This window comes from Vidua macroura, chromosome 20 (genome assembly GCF_024509145.1).
Source record: "Vidua macroura isolate BioBank_ID:100142 chromosome 20, ASM2450914v1, whole genome shotgun sequence".
NCBI lineage: Eukaryota > Metazoa > Chordata > Aves > Passeriformes > Viduidae > Vidua > Vidua macroura.
In genome coordinates, this window is record NC_071590.1 from 3,431,605 (window position 1) to 3,447,216 (window position 15,612).

Here is a 15,612-nt window from a genome sequence, read left to right on the forward strand (position 1 = left end):
CCGGCGGTGCCGGGGGACGAAGGGAGACCGACCCCGCAGGATATGGCTGGAGCCACCAGGGGGCGCCGCGCCCCAGAGCCGCGCTCGGAGCTCCGGTCGGGTTCACCTCTGCGGGGAGGGAGAGGCAGTGCGGGGGGAGCGGGGCAACGGGGCTGTGCGGGGCAACGGGGTACTGCGGGCAACACGGGGCTGTGCGGGGTAACGGGGCTGTGCGGGGCAACGGGGTACTGCGGGGAACACGGGGCTGTGCGGGGCAGCGGGGTACTGCGGGGAACACGGGGCTGTGCGGGGCAACGGGGCTGTGCGGGGTAATGGGGTACTGCGGGGTAACCGGGGCTGTGCGGGGCAACGGGGCTGTGCGGGGTAATGGGGTACTGCGGGGAACACGGGGCTGTGCGGGGCAACGGGGTACTGCGGGGAACACGGGGCTGTGCGGGGCAACGGGGCTGTGCGGGGCAACGGGGTACTGCGGGGTAACCGGGGCTGTGCGGGGCAGCGGGGCTGTGCGGGGAAAACGGAATTATGCGGAATAATCGGGGCTATGCGGGTAACCGGGAGGCTGTGCGGGAGGAGCAGGGTCACTGGGGCTGTGCGGAGGGAGCGGGGCTGTGCGCTACAGTGCGGGGTGAGTGGGGTAGAGTGGAGCTGTGCGGGGCGAGGTGGGCCGTGCACGGTATGTGGGACAGTTCGCAGTGAGCGGGGGTGAGTGGGGTGAGTGGGGTGCTGTGCGGGGTGGTGTGTGGCGTGTGCGGGTCAGTGAGGCGCGAGTGGGGCTGGACGCAGGGTGAGCTGCGTTTGGCTGGGTTTGGCCGTAACACCCGCGGGGGAGCCCCCCAGCCTTTGCACCAGGGTACCCCAGTACCCCAGCTCTGGGCACCCCAGGGATGCGGGACACTGTCGGACTGCGGGAAGTGCGACCCGTGACCTCGCGGCTGGATCCAACGGCCCCAGGACCTGCAGGAACCTGCAGGCTTCGGCTATGGGAGATCCCGCTCCTTTTCAGCCCTGGCAGCGGGGAGGGAGAGGGGTGTCTCCCCAACACTGCCAGTTTCCCCAAAAGTGGCAAACTGGCAGCATCTGTCCGAGCCCTGCTGGCACTTCTCTGCTCCCTGCGGGCCCGGTTTTGGGGTCCTCAGAGTGGATCCCCCAGTATGCCCTGTTTGTCCCCAGGCTTTTTGGTGCCCCCAGACCTCGCTGTCTGCCGGAGCCCCAGCACCACTGCCACGGCCCCAGGGACACGCAGGGGTGGCTCTTGGGGGTGCCCTGCTGTGCATCCCTCCACACCCTTAGGAGCACTGTGCTGTGATGTCCCACAGGTATGACCTCCCCAGGTGCGATCCCTCCCGATGCTATTCCCAGATGTGACTTCCTCCTGTGGCCTCCCTAAGTGTGTCGCCCCCAAGTGTGACGTCCCTTGGGTGTGCCCGCAGCTGTGACCTTCTCGCGTGGGCCCCTCCCAGTGAGACCCCTTCCCGTAGATGAGACGCCCCCATGTGTGGGGTCCCCTGGGTGTGACCCGCAGCTGTGACATTCTCCCCCGGGTGCGATCCCCCCGCCGTGGTGACATCCCCTTGTAGCTGTGACCTTCCCAGCTGTGCCATCCCCTCCTCCGGCCGCCTCGCCGCGGTGTGAGGCCCCACGTGCCGCCTCCCCGCAGTCTGACTCTGATGCGAGTGTCCCCCTGCCAGTCCCCCCCGCCATGGTAGGGTCCCCCCGGTGTCCCCCCGCCCCTCTCCGCACCGCTCCACGCATGCTCCGCGCCCGCCCCTCCCCGCGCTCTGGCCGTTCCCAGCGGCTGCGGGGCAAGGATGAAGGACCGGACCGGGGAGCTGCGCGCTGTGAGTGCGGGGCGCCGCCGGGGATGCGGGGGATACGGGGCATGCGGGCAGCCCTCTGCCCCCATCGGGGACCGCCCGAAGCCGCCTCGGCCCCCCTCCCTAGGCAGGGGCCGCCCTGCCCTGAACGGCGGCGGCGAGGGGGGCTGGGAGCAGGGGATGAGCCCCCCGGACATCGCCGGGATGTCGGGATTAGGGGAGGGGTTCCCCGGGCTGCGCCGTCCGCACACCGCGGGCCGCTCCGGTTCTCCGTGGCGCCGGGCGGTGCGAGCGGCGATCTGCGCGGTACCGGGGGGCCGCGGCGGCGGAGCAGCATCACCGGATACAGACGTGTATTTGTGCCGCTGCGGGCGGGGGCTGCCCGCGGGCGGCGGGGCCGTGCCGTGCTCACCCGGGACCGTGCCGCGCCCGCCCCGCTCCCGTTTTGCGTGTTCATCCTCCGGCGCAGTCGCTGCGGCGGGGCCGGGGGGCGCCTGCGGCCGCTGCACCGCGGTGACCCCAGCGCCGTGACCCGGCTTGTCCGGGAGGCCTCGGGCTTTGTGTGCGGCCGTGGCCGGTGCTGTGCCCCGCGGAGGCCCCGAGCCCCCCGCGGTCCCGCAGCGCGGGCGGTGGGAGGCGGCGGCGGCTGCGCGCATGGAGCATCGGCGGAGGGAGCCTCCGGTGCGGTGGCCCCCGCTGCCCATGCCCTGGCCCCCTGTGGCACCCTCGGAGCCGCGGTGGTGCTGCTGCCCACGCGTGGGGCCGAGCCCTGGGGACAGCAGCAGTGGCCGGAAGGGCAGAGCCCGAAATCCCGGAGCGCTGCTCCAGCCCCCGCCCTCTACCACCCCCTGGTCCTCCCTCTAGTGCTTTTTCTTTTTCTTTTTCTTTTTTTTTTTCTTTTTTCTTTTTTTCTTTTTTTTTTTTTTTTTTTTTTTGTGGATTTTTCTTTTTTTAATTACTTCACGGTTGGCGCTGCAGAGCCGCCTGGGACTGCAGGGGGGTCTGTCCCGTGGGGAGGACTCTGCCATAGAGCGAGGGGCAGTGGGCACCACTGTGGTGTCCAGTTTGGTCGGGCATCAGAGCTCCCACCAGGGTCACTTGGCCGGGAGTTTGGTTTGGTCTGAAGAACACCAGGAGGATGGAGCTGGGGTGATGCCAGCGAGGGGCTGAGGGGGTGGCTGTCGGGGATGATGGGCAGCTGTTGGGGTGATTGGGCAGCTCTGAATGCCCAGGGCTGACTCTATGTGCCCAGGGGTGGCTGTGGATTCTGGGGGAGGAAGAGGCTCCCCCAAGAGCTGCCTCCCCACTCTGCCTGGAAAACACCCAAACATGGGGCTCTGTCTCCACCACCAGCACAGGCTGTGAAATGGGATTGGAAAGCAGGCTTTTTAATAATAATAGTAAAAAGAAGCCTCATGAATGTCCTTTTGGCAGCCGTTGCTGGCTGAGAAGTGATGCCATGGAGTATTTTAAAATTTCTCTGTTCCTTTAAATATGCCTTAAGAAAAATAAAATGTGTTTTCGCCTCACTCCTGCTGCTGCTCCTTATTCATCAGCCTCATGCTGAGGGTGCAGCATTCTTCCCGGGGACTCCTGGGGATGGAGGAATGCTTTTGAGCATCCACTTGCCCTGAATATGAGTGGGTGCCCCCTGGCAGGACTGCAGTGAGTGAGGCAGCATGGATTTACACCCTTGGTGGTGGCAGACACCAGGGAGGAGCAAGATGCTGCAATGGACACGGAGTCGGGAGCGTTTGAACTTGTATCCTCTCTGCTGCCTCCTTAATAGGCTGGGTTGGTTCTTCCCATGTTAATGCAGTGTTTAAATTCTGCCAGGGATGATAAAAAAGAAGGATTAATAAAAAAAGAGCTGGCATTGTTGGAGCAGAGGAGGGGATGCAGGGCAGTCACTGCTCTACAGAGCAGGAGCTCCACGTCTTAACGGGATTTTTAAAATGGTACTTGAATTTCAAAATGCTAATCCCAGCTCTTTTCTGAACCCCGGCTCTGGTTTGGATCAGATCTGCTGGAGCTTATTCAGTGCCCTTGTGGGAGTAGTGCCCCCAGGTCTGCTCTGGACTAGGGATAAGAAATTTAACTTACAGATAAAACATGTCCTCTTGTTGTGGAGGAGAGCTGCTGAGAATGGGCCGTGCAGGATGCCTTGGATGAGGCTGAGCAGAGCTTTGTTTACAGCTGCTTCTGTGCAGGTCGCAGCTGTGGCTGTCAGTGGTGTTTCCTGCCCCTCTGGAGTGGGTCTGGGGCTGGTCCTGTTCCCCAGCACCCCCAGAAGCAGCCCTGATGAGACGGTGTGTACATGCAGGACTGTGAGAGTCCTGTGGTGCTCCATCGTGCCATAGAGCTGACAGCTCAGTTTGAGTGAGACATTGGGATTTCCAGGATGTGACACAGGTCCAAATGGTAAAATAATTATGAATGGTGTTTGGAGAGTGAGAGGAAGTGAGGGAGATGTGCCAGCGTTACAGGATCACAGAGTGGTTTAGGTTGGAAGGAACCATGCAGTTCCTACCCCCCAACCATGGGGAGGGCCCATTTTTTGGGGTGCACTTTCCTCCTATGCCCGTTGTTCATCTCCACAGCTGTTTTTGTGTGCATTTCTCCAGTGATGTTTGTGTGTTTGTGCCGTGCCACTGCCCTCCCCAGCTGGCTGAATCCCCACTCCTGACATCCAAGTCCCTGCTCCCAGCGCTGCCTCCTGCCAGTGGGAGTTGTGGGAGGTGGGAGTTAAAAATAAAAGGAGAGGAAAAGCGAGGTGGGCTCCAGGTCCAGCTCTGTGGATGCACCTTGTCCCCTCCTGTGGCAGTGAAATCTGCAGCAGTGCCCCAGGACTCGCAGCCCGACCTCACTCCATCCTTTCCTCTTAATTCCATACTCTTCCTACTGAGGCTTTCTCTCCTGGGGGCACAAATGTGAAGTCGACCACAGTTGCTGTTTGCAGAGGTCACGTCTTTGTGTCTCCATCTTTTCCAGACCCCCCCGGCTGCAGAAGTCCCTACAGACCTTGGAGATGAATATATTCACTTGTTTAGATGCCATCTTCCTTTCTTTTTTTAACCCTCTCCGTTGCCATAAGTGCTTTCGAGCTCTTCTGTTCAGCCAAAAGGGTCACACATAAATAATTCAGCTGTCCTATGTCCCTCCCAGTCGGGAGTGCGGCTGTCACGTGGCGGGTGACAGCCGGTGTCTGTGTCCGCAGCTCCGCCTGCTCTGCCTCAGCGTGACGGGTTTTAGCATTGCTGAAATGCTGGTTTTTTGGGGGTGGGGAGGAGCAGAGCTGCCGTGGCAGGTCAAACATCATGGCTGCCCTTAGAGCATTCCTGATTTCACAAGCACTGCGGCAGGAAAGCTGCTTTGCCTGCTCCCTTGGGGTCCTGGAGTGGGAGGAGTGAGATGCTGATGAATCTTCACTGCTGGGGTCTGCTGGGCTGGGCAGCTGGGCGAGGAGGAAGGTGACAGGAGGGATGTAGATGAGCCCTACATGCTCCTGTGTGAGATGTTCTCGTGTTCCTACATGCTTCTGTGTGGGATGTTCTTGTGTTCCCCAGCAGCTGTGGGGTCCTGAGTGTCCCTGTGCCACAGGGATGCTGTTCACAGCAGTGGGTGCACACCATGGTAGGGCAAGCCAAAAACTGGGGAAACCTTTTTCTGTGCTTTAAACATGGCTGCAGGCAAAGCCCAGACTCTAGGTCAGCTCTGGGTGGTGTGTCATGTCCCCAGCCTGGGAGGGGCCTGGTGGGGTGAGGGACAGGGTTTGAGGGACAGACGAGGGGACACTGAGCCCCAGAGTCCCTTTATATGTGTTGGGGAGCTTCAGGTCTGGTGCATGGGGGTCTGGTGGTCCCACCATGAAGTCAGCTTAAATACAGGAGTACTCTTGACCCACTGAGACCTGGTGTCAATCTGTGGGCACCAGAGAGTGATAGGAGTGATAATAAGTGCAGCCAGATAGGTCAGCTGTGCCTTGGATGTCTGAGAGGATGGAGCCAAAAGGGTTCAGTCTCATCCCCGTTGTTTTAATCGAAATGTCTTTGTGTGTGAGCTGCTCAGAAGCTGTACAAATGTTTGTTTTGCCATGTATCTCCCCATTAACAAGATTTCTCAGGAAATATGCAAAATTATCACTACAGGCAGAACATGTACAGTGAGGCTCATTAAGCTAAGTACTGTGATAAATTGCTTCTTCCGGAAAATTATGTATATTAGCAAAAAGGAGGAGAGTGAGCCCAGGTGGAAGGCCAGGAAGACAGTGTGTGGTATTGTTCTGGCTGCAGGTGACCTGAGCACACCTGCCTCAGGGGAGTGTCCTTGCACCACGGTGTCCGCAGGATGATCCTGGAGGAGATGTGTGGGGAGGGGAGGGCAAGCAGAGGACAGCACGGGAAATGGAGATGGAGCAATGCTGTGTCAGGACCCAACCAGGCACAAAGCCAAAGAGGCTCTTTGCTTAGGAAAAGTATGAAACGAGGCAACTGTGGAAGCACAAGGAGTAGAAAGCTTTGCTGAAGTGAAAGAAGGGGAGAGGGCAGGGGTGACGTGTCACAGGCTGCTTGCACCTCTGCACCTCTGCCTGCGCCCCTGCCTGCAGTGGCCAGAACCAGGGCTGGTGTTGGGAATGTGGGCATTGCTTTTGCCCCCCAAATCAGGGAGCAGACTTGTGGCTGTGAGCAGGGGACAGGCTGTGGCATGGGCTCACAGAGTGGTTTGGCTTGAAAAGGACCTTCAAAGACTGTGTGGCTCCAACACCCCTGCCATGGGCAGGAACACCTTCGACTAGACCAGATTGCTCTGAGCCTTCTTCCAGTCTGACCTTGAACACTTCCAGGGGTGGGGCTGACACAGCAGACAGGCTTCAGGATGCTCAAGTCCTGCATGAGAGATGTTCTGAAACATCTTTCAACCTTTTTCAGAGATACTCTTGAGTATTTTCTGTAGTGATGCTGCTGCTGCCCCTTGCAGGAGGGTTTCTTCCTCCATCACCTTTTGATGGAAGTAGTGAGTGGAGCCCAGGACATCTGCTGGCCAAAAGCTCAGCTTGGGGACATCCAGAGGAGAACAGGAAGTCCTTCTGCTCCAGCAGGCCTGGAGAGCTCAGGCTCAAGAAAAGTTTCCCCTCAGTTGCCAAGGAACCTTCAAAGAACCATTTCATCCAACCCTACTGCCATGAGTTGGGACATCTTCCACTAGACCAGCTCTTGACTGGTTCTAGAATTCCATATCGCCTTCCCAAATTGTGTTCATTTGCTCCTAGGCCAGCATGTTCTTTCTGCAGGAAAAGGTTCCTCCTCTCTGCTGCCTCCTCCTCCTCAGGCATCCACAGGCACCTCAGGATACATGTCAACACAGGGGACAGACCTGGCTGTGCAGCATCAAAATTTGCTGCAGGGTGGGACTGAACTTTCTGTTAACAGTGCAGTCTTCCAGATTCTGGTGAACACTTGCAGGCCCAGGTTTCTTTTCATAGGAAATAACTAAAAATGAAATTTTCTACTCACTGTCCAGTGAGTTTTCAGGAGAGTGCTGCCACTTCCATGCTGCTGTACTTCTGCAGATGTGTGCTGCAGGTTTTCCAGTATCAGCTCTGCCTTTTTCTCTGCCATTGCTTCTGTTCCATCAGGTTCTATCAGACTTTGGGTTTGTGCATGAAATGACTATTTTGGTTTTCCAGAGGACCTTTGCCTTTTGGGAGGATCAGTGTCTCACCTGGATGTGCTGAGGTTCTTTCACAGGGACTAGACAACAGCACCAGAGAAATGTCATTGAGCTTTCATGATCATGTGAGCGACCTGGTTTGGTGGAAGGTGTCCCTGCCTGCCCATGGCAGGAGGTTGGACTGGAGCATCCTTGAAGGTCCCTTCCAAATCAATATTCCATGAGTGCTTGTTTGTAGGTGGGGTAGTGGGATTTGAAGGATTACCATTTTGCAGACTGCGTTGATCCCACAGCCATGGGACTTGTGGTGCTGCCTGTGTCACCTTTTCTGCCTGAGGCTTTCTTTCTTTTTTCCCTGGCAGTTTCCTAGGACAGGCTGCAGTGTCACTAGTGGACATCACCAGGTCTTGGTGACGTTGGCAGACACCAAAGCAGGGTGATGATCCCAGCAGAGACCTCTCTGAGGGCTCACCCTGGTGAATGGAGTGGACAGAAGAGATGAGTGCTGTGGCTGCAGGTCCTTCTGCTGCCCAGGGGAAGCTCTGGTCTGCACAGGAGCTGCAACAATGATGATGGCACTTAGAGGATGTTAAGAAATTAATTTCAGCTTATTTAAGTCTGTTTTTAACCAAATCATTCTTCAGCCATGACTCTAAATTTATAAAGTACTGGCTGTAAAGTATGGGTGCTTTTCCAGTAGGTGATAGTGCTGTCCATGTTTCAGAGCTACAGGAGAAGGTCAGTGTGTTCAGCTCGTTGCCCTCTCCAGGGCTGGTGCCAACTCTGTCACCTCTGACACTCATTCTTCAGAGTTAAAGAAACTTTTACCTGATTGCTTTTAAAACTGAGCTTAAGAGTGATCATGGTTCTGATAAAAGGCTTGGACTTGCCAAAGGCTGGGAATTATTTTGCAGGAATGCAAGCAAGCACCTTGGAAATCATGTTCTCCCTTGCACTGCTAGTGTTGGAAATTGGAAACACCACCTGACTCATGCAGATGTTGCTGAATGCATGAAGTCATCTGTGCCTTGGACTTTTATTCATAAAAAAACTTGTTAATGGGAAGGTATGGGCTGGTTTTGGTGAATATTGGAATTACAGAATTGCTTAGGTTAGAAAACCCCTCTAAGATCCAACAGTTTTCCCCAGCACTGCCAAAGGCAGCACCAACCCCAAGTGCCACAACTACACATCTGTTAAATCCATTCAGGGATGGTGACTGCACCACTGCCCTGCACAGCCTGTGCCTTGGCAACTGGGCTGGAGAGCCCTTTCCATGGAGACATTTTCCCCAGTATCCAACTAAACTTGCCTTGGCCATTTCCTCTTGTCCTGTCCCTTGTTCTCTGGGAGCAGAGCCTGACCCCCACCTGGTTCCACCCTCCTGTCAGGGAGTTGTAGACAGTGAGGTCCCCCCTGAGCCTCCTTTTCTCCAGGCTGAGCCCCCCCAGCTCCCTCAGCTGCTTCTGGTGCTCCAGATGCTTCCCCAGCTCCATTCCTTTCCCTGGACACACTCCAGCATCTCACTGACCTTCTTGTTGTGAGGGGCCCAGAACTGAGCCCAAGATTTGTGGTGCCTCAGCAGTGTCCAGCACAGGAGCACAATCCCTGCCCTGGTCCTGCTGGACACTTTATTTCTGATACAAGCCAAGTGCCACTGGCCTCTTGCCCACCTGGGCTTATGTTCAGCTGCTGCTGGCCAGCACCCCAAGGCCTTTCCCAGCTTTTCATTGACTCTACCCCCAGCCTGGAGCATCCATGGTGGTGTTGTTACCCTAGTGCAGGACCCTGCACTTGGCCTCATTGAATGTCACAGAATTGGCCTTGGTCCATTGATTCAGCCTGTCCAGATCCCTCTGCAGATCCCTCCTGCCCTCCAGCAGGTCAACAACTCTCCCAGCTTGGTGTCTTCTGCTGAGGTTGCCCTGGATCCCCTTGTCCACGTCATTGATAAAGCTGTTAGACAGGAGTGGCCTCAACACTGGTCCCTGGAGAACACCACTGGTGACAGGCTGACAGCTGGATTTAATGCTGGAATAGGACACAGCTGGGTTTGGGGCCTGTGTGCCATGGAATGGCCAATTTATCATGGTGCACTGTATGGTCTGCAAAAAGGCCTGAGGCTGAGATCATAGGTAGTTTAAAGCATGGTTTGGGGTGGTTCAGCTCTTCAGGGCTCCTGGGAGCACACCCTCTGGCTGTCCTTATCCTCAGCCTTGGCACCACCTCCCTGGGAACCTGCAGGAACAGGACTTCAGCCCTGCTTGAAGGGCTTTTTTTGGCTGCTGCAGATGCCTAAAGCAAACCCTGAAGTGTGGGGAGGTCAGGGTGATACCTCAGTTTTTAGCTTTTATATTTTTCAGATTCTGTGCTGCTTTACTGTCTGGGTCTGGGCTTCATATTAGGGGATGGTGAGCTCTCTTCACAGAGTAGGGAGACAAAACAATTCCTTCTCTAGCTGGGGACCAAGGACAAATGATCCAAATCTCAGGCCCAAGAGCACAAACACTGTGGGCTGGAGAGAGAAAAACAAGAAGGATGGGACTTCATGGACTAAAGCTGTAATTGCACAATTAACTCCAGTATGCAAATGGACCAAAACTTATAAAAGTGTGAGACCTCATGACTGGTCGTACATTTTGTGACCATTTTGGGTTGTGCTGCCCAAAGTGGATCCATTGAAGCCTCTTAAGAAACCCCTGCTTTATTCTTTGGCTCTGTCTGGCCTCTAGGTCAGCCTTCACAAGACGTGAAGGGCAGCCCCAGGGTGAGGGACTCGTTTGGTGGGTGGGAGATCCCTGGGTGCCCTGCACCTTGTCCAGGTGAGGCTGTGCTGAGCTGCCCTTGTGCTGCCAAGCACTGCAGAGCCAGGCTGGGATGTTTCCAGAGATCTGGACGTTTGTATGTTCTCCTGCTTGTCCTTTGGGCTCCGTGGGATGGCTGAGATGTCAGTGCTGCTTGCTGCTGCGTTGTTGTGACCTTGTCCTTCCCTCACAGAGTGTCAGCAGCAGTGCCCTGGCCTTGGGGGTTTGGACATGGGGAGCAAGGTGACTGCTGTTGGACCCCCGTGTGCCACTCTGTGTGGGGACACGATCCCAGATGTGACCCACAGCTGCTCAGAGGCAGCCCCAGGAGCAGCCCGTGCATCCCGCCGCGTTCTGGTCTTGGTACAAAAAGAACATAATTTTACAAAGCAAGTCAAGCCCAGATGGCTGGAATCTCTTCAGCTGGGCAGAGCAGCATGGAGGTGTTGGTAAATAAAAACAAACAGATGCAGCCTGGGAGTGAAGCCCTGGAGCAGCCTCCTCATCTCAGAGATGAGGCCTTTCTTTGCTTAACTGAGTGGTCCCTAGAAGGAGGATGGCAGCTGGTGTGGCTTTTTCTTTCCCTTGTGCTTTTGTGAGGCTTGCCTTGTCTCTGGTAGGGTGGGATGCAGCATGGCCTGGGCCCACAGCCCCGTGGGGTGCTGGAGGCAGGCAAGGGCTCACTGCCTGTTTGGACTCAGGTGTTTCCCAGGAAAATGTGCCAGCAGGGCTTGTTAGAGGGATGTGTGTGGGTTCAGGTGTGCCCAGCAGGGGCTGAGCCCCATTGTTCCTCTGCTGCCTGCACCAGCTCCCTGGGTGCATCTGGACGTGGTCAAATCCATCTGCAGCCCTGACAGGAGAGGACAGGAGCTTGGGGCTGCATGTGGCCACTGCTGAGGTGGCAGGGACCTGGTTGTGCCCCGCACAGCCCACCCTGCCAGCTTTGCTGTTTGGAGGAGAGCAAGCAACAAGTCTTTTCAGGTGTTCTGTGCTCCTTTGCCTCTTTCAGAAAGTGCTTGGAGAGGGAATGGGGTGGGTTGGAATGAATTTATTGGCATGTGCTGGTTACAAAACCCATAGAGCCGGGATGCTCCGGGGCTCTGGATGTCTTCCCATCTGCTACTCCTTTGTGTCAGGGATGGTATCACAGTTTGCCTCTGCCTCCACTTGGGATTTTGGCCCTTATGGAGGGCACTTTGAAGCCTGTGAGGCCCTGAAAGCTGCTGGAGGAGCTGTGACTGCCCTGCCCTCCCCATCTAGCTCCTGCTGCTCAGTGGAACTGAAGAGGCAGCGGCTCCCAGAGCCATCCCAGCTGCGGGGACAGCGCCCACGTGCTGCCACTGCTTGGCCTCTGGTGGACTGGAGAAATAAAAACCTTGCAAAAGGAGGATTATCCTCACCTACTCTGCGTGGGGGAAAAGCCTGGAAGCCCTGGGTCCTAGGTGCTGCTTGGCAGGGCCTGAGGCAGAAGAGGAGGGGCACTGGGAGGATGGTGTGCCTGACATTGTGAGCTCCCAGGCTGGGGAGTTGTTTGCTGCTTGTGCTGAGCAGCACCTGCAGGTAGTTTTGACTGAGACAGGAGCTTTCCATGCGACTTTGGAAACCTGGGATGCTCACAGTTGGGGATGCATGAGGCCAAACCACTGTTATGTTTCCTTTTGAAACATGTTTCTTTTTTTGTTTTTGTTTTGGGTTTTTTTTGTTGGTTTTTTTTTTTTTTGGTTGGTTGGTTTTTTTTGTTTGGGGTTTTTTTGTTTTTGTTTTTGTTTTTTTTTTTTGTTTTGTTTTTTTTTTGGTTTTTTTGTTTTATGTTTCTTTTTTGAAAGTTTGGCCTCATTCCTACTTTTGTGCTAGAATTTATCATGGGGGGACACCTCATGATAGTGATTGAGGGTCAGAGTGGAGGGAGATGCTGGGAGCAGCTGATCCATCAGTGCCCTGCATGCCGTGAGTTGTTCTCCCAGTGGCATCCCCTCTGGCTCCAGTCCAAGGCAGCCATTAGTGGATGTGGCTGCTGCTTACTGGCCCAGGGCTTGGGGTGGTGGGCTGGGATGATCTGCCTGGCACGGGGGGTGAGGGGCAGGATGGCACCGAGGGTGTTTCCAGTGACGTGGGTTGGACAGATGGTGTCCTTCTCCAGCCCGGAGTGACAAGTGACATGTGCCCTCCTGACCAGCAGGCTCCATCTGTGTAATTTCCTCTTCATGGGGCTTCTGGCTGGGCTCTGTGCCACTGCCCCTATCCAGTGCCTGCCCTAAATAACATCTCTCTGCCTGTCCATCAGCCTCTGTGCTCCCAGGAGTGGTCTGCCCTCAACCATGAGTGCCTCTGGTAAGGCTGTATGTGGCTTTGGCACAAACCCCTTCTGTGGGTGGTGAGTCCCCTTCCTGCAGGATTTCTGGGTATGGCAGGGTCCAGTGGGCAGCACGGGCAGGACTAGGCAGGATTGTGGCATCCTTTGTGCAATGAGGCAGGCCTGTTTCAGAGGTGGAGGGACAAGCAAGAGGTGACAAGGAGAAGAGCATCTTGGCAGGTACCCTGCTCCCCTGCTGCTCTTCCTCTGCTGCCAGTCCCTGGCCTTCCTGGTTTCTGTACAAGCCTGCATTTAAAATTAACAGTGGAAATACTCTGCTCACAGGCTTCAAAAAGGGGCTCAGAATTCTGGCAAATTGAGATCCTGCCAGAATGATGGCAAAAAAGGCTGGATAGGCTTGTGAGGAAGTTGTGTTGAAGGTGTGTTTTTCTGTACAGGGCTGCAGGGGCTGACTGATGCTTCCCATCCAGTTCCACCCCCTGCCATGGGTGGGGACACCTTTCACTAGTCCAGGTTGCTCCAAGCCCTGTCCAGCCTGGCCTTGGACACTTCCAGGGATGGGGCAGCCACAGCTGCTCTGGCCATCCCACCCTCATGGACCAACATTTCTTCCCCATGTCCAACCTGACTCCACCCTCCTCAGTTCAACACCACTGTCCTGTGCTGGGACCCCAGAGCTGGAGGCAGCTCCAGAGTGTCTCAGAGCAGAGGGGGAACATCCCCTCCCTCTCCTGCTGCCCACACTGCTGAGGGTGAGCCCAGGAGACACTTGTCTTTCTGGGCTGCCAGTGCCCGTGGCTAGGTCAAGTCCCATTTGTCACCCACCAGAATCCCCTGATCCATCCTCACAGGGTGCTCTCAGCCCCCTTTCCTTTGAGATGGCCATCCTGTCAATGCATGCGAGGTGGCAGGAGCTGCAGGCAGGACATGTGTCCCTCCATCTGTGGGGGCTGCTGTGGATGTCCTTGTCCCTGACATGGAGAGGCTTAGCAGGGTGGGGGAAGAAAGATCCCCTGACCTGGAAACAGGCATCCAGCGTGGTGTTTGCATTGGCTGGTGCATCTTCCATCACTCACAGCCTGTATCCCCAGGATCTGTTGGCATTATCCGGGGTCCTGGGGGGTGTAGGTGGGGTCTGTGTTGTAATTGCCCATCCAGTGGGCTCTTGGTACCATCCACCAAAGTGTGTGATTGCTTCAAAATTTATTGATGCTTAAAATCAAGCACAGCACCAACCTAGCAGGCATGTGTGATATGTAAAGTGGAATGTGAACATGGGTGGTACTTGTGTCTCTGTAGCAAAGATCTGTCCATGCATTCCTAGCTTTAGGACATGGTTCTTCGTGACCTCCTCCATGGTGAGCCCTCCTCCCACGTGCTGTGGGTGCTGGGGGAGTGCTCTGGGAGCAATGGAGCATGTGTGGGCATTGCTGTGGAAGCAGTTGTTGACCCCAAGTGGACCTGAGCTTACAGCCAGGCTTGGTGCTGGCTGAAGGAATAGCGCTGGGGTTGGGACACTGACAGCTGTCACTGTGCTCAGATGGTTTTGAGCAAGGCTGGAGCAGTGATGACACGGGACAGGGGGAGGGACTGGGCTGTCTGGTGGCACTGGTGTGCAGGAAAGATTTAAAAGAGCCTGTGGCCAAATCCTGCCCTTGGCTCCAGGGAGGTCTGGGAGGTGTTGGATGTGGTCATGTATCCAACTCTGCCTGAGCTGTGCTCTGCCTCTTGATGCTGGACTGTGACTGCTGAAGGGAATGGGAGAGGTGGTGTGGACCTGGTGTGAGCAAACTGCAGAATTTTGGAAGCAAAAAGCTTCAGGGAAAGAGCTGGCCCTGCCTGATGCAGAAGGCAGTGCCTGCTGCAGGGACTGTACAGCCCCAGCTTGTCCCAGCACATAGGTAGCCAGTGGGACCAGGACAGTGGCCGTCCCCTGGGCTGGTCAAATCGTGGGGTCAGTTTTGGGCCCCTCGAAAAGGAAGACATTGTGGGGCTGGAGCATGTCCAGAGATGGGAACAGAGCTGGGGAAGGCTCTGGAGGACCAGGCTGAGGGAACTGGGGTGGCTCAGCCTGGAGAAAAGGAGGCTGAGGGGGAACCTTCTTAACTCTCTACAACTCCTTAACAGGAGGATGGAGCCAGGTGAGGGTCACTCTCTTTTCCCAAGTTATCAAGTGACAGGACAAGTGGAAATGGCCTCAAGTTGCTCCAGGGAAGGTTTAGGTTGGATATCAGGCAAAATGTCTTCATGGAAGGGGTTGTCAAACCCAGGAACAGGCTGTGCAGGGCAGTGGTGGAGTCACCATCACTGGAGGGATTTAAATGTACCAGCTCATCCCCAGGCTGGCAGCTTTGGCCATGCCCCAGCCTCACTGTGCCAGCAGCTCCTGGCCTGAGTGGCTGTGTCACAAATGGGCACAATTTCAGACTTTAGGGCACAGTTTTCTGTGCCCATAGAGTGGTGGGTAAGAGCAGCACCGTGCCTGCTCTTCCTTGTCAGGGTGAGATTTTCACCAGAATTGTGGGAGCTCTCTGATCACAAAGGCTCTGGATAACCATGAATGGGATAACTGTGTGTGAGTGAGTTACCTGTTGTAGTAAGGTAGAAAAATTATAAAGAAAGGGTTCATAAAATCAAGCCTGCTCTCCTAAAATCAGTGGCCGGCCTTGTCAGGCTAGCCCTTTGCAAGTTCCCATGTGAAAGCAATCCTGGTGTGAGCAGTTCATTAACATAACAATCTATTCCTGGGTAAAAAACAACTTGTACCTGTATAAACTGTTTTACACCATTAGATAGAAAAGTGAAAACTATCTCTCAAAAACAACTTTCCCTGCATGTACACACCAGAGATCTGAGTGACCAATCAATACAGGGTAACAATTTGTTACTAACCAATTAAGTAATTAACAAGAAAGCTCCTGACCAATTGGAGTCCCACATGAGGTCTGTAAAACTGTATAAAAAGGAGTTATTTATGTGAATAAAGAGGGGGCTTTTTCCACCATGAAGA

The 15,612-nt window shown here is 55.5% G+C and overlaps 1 protein-coding gene across 1 annotated transcript in view; it reads left to right on the forward strand.

The window, feature by feature from the left end:
- The first annotated feature begins 1,740 nt into the window (after positions 1-1,740).
- Positions 1,741-15,612, forward strand: part of STX1A (syntaxin 1A) — a 71,278-nt gene continuing 57,406 nt past the window's right edge. Inside the window, exon 1 of the mRNA XM_053995282.1 lies at positions 1,741-1,838. Within this exon, the coding sequence (XP_053851257.1) occupies positions 1,809-1,838 (30 nt within the window). The 5' untranslated portion in view covers positions 1,741-1,808. The remainder of the gene's footprint in view (positions 1,839-15,612) is intronic.